Source organism: Miscanthus floridulus, chromosome 8 (genome assembly GCF_019320115.1).
Source record: "Miscanthus floridulus cultivar M001 chromosome 8, ASM1932011v1, whole genome shotgun sequence".
Classification (NCBI taxonomy): domain Eukaryota; kingdom Viridiplantae; phylum Streptophyta; class Magnoliopsida; order Poales; family Poaceae; genus Miscanthus; species Miscanthus floridulus.
In genome coordinates, this window is record NC_089587.1 from 168,394,887 (window position 1) to 168,400,838 (window position 5,952).

A 5,952-nucleotide genomic window follows, 5' to 3' on the forward strand; every position below is an offset into this window, starting at 1 on the left:
GGTGACAATCGACGTACGTAGGGGTCGGCAATGATGGGCGTGCGGAGGCGGTGATGACAAGGGCGGTGTTAGTGGCTGGGCGGGGTGGCGTCGGTGGCGGTGCGAGCGTCGTGGTCGGCCAGGCCGGGGTGGAGTCGTCAGGGCCGCGCGCATGGCGTTAGTGGCGGCGTGGCGGCGGGCGCTAGGGGCGGCGTGGCGTCGGGCGTCAGGGGTGTTGGAGGTAACACAGACTTGATTAGCCTGAATAGCCTTAAACCCCAGGCCGTCTCCTTGATTATATATAGAGGTAGACATTGCATTGATTACAAACAGCTCACTAAAGCATAGCTAATCAGATAGGTGCCTTGGTAGCCGTACACACCTCTTGGGCTGCCCAAGGTCTTTAATGACTATAATTAACTAGCATAGTTATCTAGGAAGTGCTTAGGAAGCAGGGCTTATTAACTACATTTCTCCCCCTAAGACCTGCTTCAACTAATCTTGATCTCCTTGATCCCAATCCTGCTCCTCATCTCTTCCAGCTTGGTTTTGCCCAAGGCTTTAGTTAGTATATCAGCGAGCTGATCTGTAGTGGGAATGAACTCTGTCTTGATGCTACCTTCTTCCACACAATCTCTGATGAAATGATGCTTGATTCTAATATGCTTGCTCCTGTCATGGAAAATAGGATTCTTTGCCAAAGCCAGAGCAGACTTATTGTCTACTCTGAGTTCCACCACCTCAACTTTTCTTCCCAACAAATCTGCAAACAGTCTTGACAACCACAAAGCTTGGGTTGCAGCTGTTGTCATCGCCACATATTCAGCCTCACAGCTAGACAGAGCAACAACTCTCTGTTTGACAGACTGCCAGCTGACCAGGCTGGTTCCAAGGAAGAACAAACATTCAGTTGTGCTTTTGCTTGAATCAACATCTCTAGCCAAATCTGAATCACTGTAACCCACAAACCTTGCTTTGCCTGTTGTTCTGGTGTAGCAGAGCCCATGATCTAGAGTACCAGCCAGGTATCTCAAGATCCTCTTCACAGCCTGAAGATGTACAGTTGTTGGCTTCTCTAGAAATCTGCTAACATACCCTACAGCAAAAGCCAAATCTGGTCTTGTGTGCACTAGGTATCTCAAGCTGCCAACCAGTCTTCTGTACTGAGTTGGATTTACTTCCTTTGCTGTGCTTTCCTTGCTTAATTTCAACCTTTCTTCCATGGGTGTGGTGGCTAGATTACAACCTGCCATACCACCAAGCTCAAGTATCTTCTTAGCATAATGGGTTTGCTTCAGAGTGATGCTCCCCTCTGATTGTCTCACCTCAACTCCCAGATAGAGAGACAGAAGACCCAAATCACTCATTTCAAAGGTTTGCTTCATCTTTACCTTGAAAGCTTCAATCTTCTGCTAGTTGACTCCTGTGATGATCAAATCATCAACATAGACTCCAATTACCAGTAGGGAGTCACCTGATCCCTTCCTGTACATAGCAGCTTCATACACATTCTGCTCAAAACCCATCTGCTTGAGAGTCAAGTCAAGCTTGGCATTCCATGCCCGAGGAGCCTGTCTTAGGCCATACAGAGCCTTGTGCAGCCTATACACTTTCTTCTCCTCTCCTGGTACTACAAAACCTGGAGGCTGTGTAACATAAACCTCCTCCTGGAGTTCTCCATTCAAAAATGTAGACTTCACATCCATGTGATGTACTGCCCATCCCTCTTGTGCTGCTAGGGCAAGCAAAACACGCACTGATTCTAGCCTTGCAACCGGTGCAAAAGCATCTTCATAATCAACTCCTTCCTGCTGCACAAAACCACGGGCCACTAGTCTTGCCTTGTGCCTAATTACAGCTCCATGTTCATCCTTCTTCAGCTTAAACACCCATTTCAGTGAAATTGGACGGTGACCAGGACAGGGAGAAACAAGTTCCCAAGTCCCATTCCGCTCTACTGATCTCAGCTCCTCCTTCATCGCTGCTTACCAATCTAGATCATCTTTGGCTTCTTCATAACTTGTAGGCTTACCAGAATGGGTGAGATTCAGTTCTACAAACAGCCGCTGCGCCGGCGAAGGGGTTGGCTGATCACCAATAATGTCATGAATCTTCCGATAGTGGAGTTCTTCATCGTCGTGGTAGGCATCCACCCTTTCATCATCATCCTCCAGGGGGGTCACATGCTCAACCTGAGGACTTACTAGAGCTGGTGTAGGTGTTCTGGGCGACGCAGGCGCCTCTGCCTCCACTACAGGCTCTCCTGCATTCACTGGAGAGAAACCAGGCGATGCAGGATGTGGCGGAGGAGATAGTGAAGGCGACGCTGAACTTCCTGCTTCAGGGAGTTCCTCCGCCCATGGGAATTCAACAGTAAACTCACTGCCCGCTGCTTCTGATGTGCCTGCTGCCGGTGATGCCCAGTCCCAGCCGCGGCCTTCATCGAACACCACATCGTGGCTGACACGCACGCACTGGGACACTGGATCATAGATACGGTATGCCTTGGCCCCTTCCGCATAACCGATAAACACGCCAGTCTCGCCGCGGTCATTGAGCTTACTAAGCTGAGTAAGCCACCGGGTATAGGCCACACAGCCAAAGACCTTGAGATGGCCGACTGTTGGTGCCCGGCCGTGCCACGCCTCATAAGGAGTGGCATTCTTCAGCGCCTTCGTCAGGGATCGATTCAAAATGTGCACAGCCGTCATCACAGCCTCCCCCCAAAACCGAGAGGGCATCCGGCGTTGCTTGAGCAAAGCTCGTGCCATGGCCACCACTGTTTGGTTCCTACGCTCAACAACACCGTTCTGTTGCGGTGAATAAGGGGCACTGAAATGCCGTTTAATACCTTCATCAGCGTAGTATGCAACAAACTCCGCGATGGTGAATTCGCCGCCATTGTCGGTGCGCAGGACCTTCAACTTGCGCCCACTTTCCACCTCTGCTGCCACCTTGACCTTCTTAATTGCTTCTGCTGCTGCGTCCTTGGATGGCAGCAGCATAGCCCACATAAAACAGGTAGCATCATCGATGAGCAGCAAGATATAGCGGTTGCCCGCCGGTGTCGCTGGCGTGACCGGACCGCACAGGTCACCGTGCACCAGCTCAAGCTGATTCTGGGCACGGTATGCTGCTGCAGTCGGAAAGGAATGCCGCCTCTGCTTGGTGGTAACACAGGTGTCACACACCTGCTCAACATGGTCGACCACCGGCATCCTACGCGCCATCTCCTCCTTGCTGAGTCACCGGAGTGCATCGAAGTGCAGATGGCCGAAACGCTCGTGCCACTGCCACGCCTCATCATCCTTGCATGCCGCGAGACAGAGAGGTTGTGCAGCCTCAAGATGCAGAATATACAATCTATTCTTCCCTCTGTGTACCTTGGCGAGCAGACGGCGGCTCTTGTCCCAAATGCGAAGCACGCCATCGTCAATCTCAACCTTGGACCCTCCTTCATCAAGCTGATCCAGACTTAGGATAGAGTTCTTCAGCGCCGGAATGAAGTAGACGCCATGAAGGACCCTCTGCTCACCGATCTTGGCTTGGAAAACAATAGACCCGACGCCCTTGATCTCTACCTTCGACGCGTCCCTGAACCTAACCGTTCCTCGAACGCCAGTGTTCAGATCAGCAAAGAACTCTTGGCGCCCGGTCATGTGATGCGTTGCGCCGGAGTCTAGGTACCAGCCGTTGTCCACCTCTTCTTCGTGCACGCCGAGATAGGCACGAGCATGTGGCTGGAAAAGTTCAACGTGCTACGCCGTGTAGCTGTGCGCCGGCGTGCTCTGTTCCAGGCTAATGAAGCCATGTGCTAGAAACAGAGCGCCATCTTCATCGCACTCGGCGTACTGGGCATGCACCTCATGCCTTCCTTGGTTCCTGTCACGCTGCCCAGCCTGATTTCCACTGCCATGGCCTCCACCATGGCTGCCACCGCCGCGGCCAGCATGGTTTCCACCTCTACCGCCGCGCTCTGCACCTTCACGGCGCGGCTGGGGACACTCACGTGCCCAGTGGCCCTCCTGGTTGCAGTTGAGGCAGGTGTTGGGGCCGACACGGCCAATAACATTGCCATCTCCTCATCCGCCACCACATCCACCGCCTCTGCCTCGTCCTCGTCCACCACCGTGGCTACGTCCATCACCACCGTGCTGGTTCCTAAAACCAGAACCATCGGCATCATCTCCCTTCTTCTCCTTCCTCCAGCGCGCTCTCCACTGCTCCTCGGTGTACAGCAGCTTGCTGTTGATGGCCACTGGCTCGGTCAGCGCTTGTTCCTCGCGATTATCCACCGCCTTGAGCCTTCCAGTCACCTCCTGAAGAGTGAGCGCCTCAAAGTCAAGGAACTGCTCAATGGCGACAACAATCTGCGCGTACTTGGCTGGCATCGTGCGCAGAAACTTCTCCACCACACGCTCCTCAGTGATGTCCTTGTCACCATGAATGATAAGCTGCTGGTGCAGAGTTGACAGACACAGGGCGAAATCCTCCACTTGCTCGCCGGGGTTGATGCCGATGTTCTCCCAATCGCGGCGTAGGCGCTGCAGCGTTGCTCGATGGACCCGGTCTACGCCAATGCGAGTCGCAGCGATGGCGTCCCACGCCTCCTTCGCCGTGGCCTTGTCGAGGAGTGGGATGCCCATCTCCTTGGGCACAGCCCCGACAATCACCTCCAGTGCACGCCTGTCATCGTGAAACTGGACAGGGCCGCCCTCGATGGTGTCCCAGAGATCGCACGCCTGCATCCTCAACTTCATGATCTGACTCCACTCATAGTAGTTCGACTTGTCCAGCATCGGCCATGATGTGCTGCTACCGGAGTCGCGGTACACCACTCTACCATGCGGTGATTCGTAGCGACCGCCGCCGTGGCCGCGCCTTCGATCCCGCAGTGGTGACTGCGAGCACCTCCTGTCTCGCAACGGAGTCCGCAGCCCCCGATCCTCCTCTTCCTCCTCCTCTGTATCCTCTTCTTCTCCCTTCTCAGCAGCAATTTTGGCCCGCAGCTCCTGCGCCGTCCTTGCTGCCGCCTCTACAGCAGCCGCCGCCTGCTTTGCTGCCTGGACTGCCAGCGCTGCTGCTTCCTCTGTAGCCTTCAAGCGTGCGGCACGGCCGGAGGAGTCGCCCAGCTCTCCATCGTTGGTTCCCTTGGCCTTGAGCCTGGCAGCGCGCTCAGCAGAGGTCGACATGGGGTGGAGAAGGTGAGGAGTTGGCCTCGTGGCTCTCTGGTGTCTAACCTAGCTCTGGTATCAAATGTTGGAGGTAACACAGACTTGATTAGCCTGAACAGCCTTAAACCCCAGGCCGTCTCCTTGATTATATATAGAGGTAGACATTGCATTGATTACAAACAGCTCACTAGAGCATAGCTAATCAGATAGGTGCCTTGGCAGCCGTACACACCTCTTGGGCTGCCCAAGGTCTTTAATGACTATAATTAACTAGCATAGTTATCTAGGAAGTGCTTAGGAAGCAGGGCTTATTAACTACAAGGGGCGGCGTGCATCAGGGGCTACGTCAGGGGCGTGGCGCGGCGTTAGGGGCGACGTGGCGTCGGGCCGAGCCATAGTGTGGCGTCAGGGCCAAGCGTCAGGGTAGTAGGGCGTCGGGGCGCCTGAAAGGTCCTTGTTTGGTTTTGGTAATTGAATGACAACTTAGGTGGACTAATTGTGTTTATGTGAGATACATAGGTGATTAGTCCACAGGTACATGTGTGTGAGCAACATATGCCATGAAGGTGAAAATGGCTTGGAGATGTTGCAAAGCTCACACATGTGATGATGAAGGAGCTTAAATGCACATGAGACATGACATTGAGTCATGTGATCAAGGTGGAGAAGATCAAGACAAGACTTGGCTTGATGGACCGGTTGCAAGCGTGAAGGGCAAGTCGAAGGCTTTGGAGTGATGGACCGCGTGGCGGTGAAGCTTGAGCAAGACTTGGCGCCGATGGACGATGGCAACGGCGAA

The 5,952-nt window shown here is 53.8% G+C and overlaps 1 protein-coding gene across 1 annotated transcript; it reads right to left on the reverse strand.

Annotated features, from left to right (window-relative positions):
- Positions 1-470: 470 nt before the first annotated feature.
- Positions 471-1,202, reverse strand: LOC136470143 (secreted RxLR effector protein 161-like). Its single transcript, XM_066468091.1, has one exon. The coding sequence runs from the start codon at positions 1,200-1,202 to the stop codon at positions 471-473; it is 732 nt and encodes a 243-aa protein (XP_066324188.1).
- Positions 1,203-5,952: the final 4,750 nt, after the last annotated feature.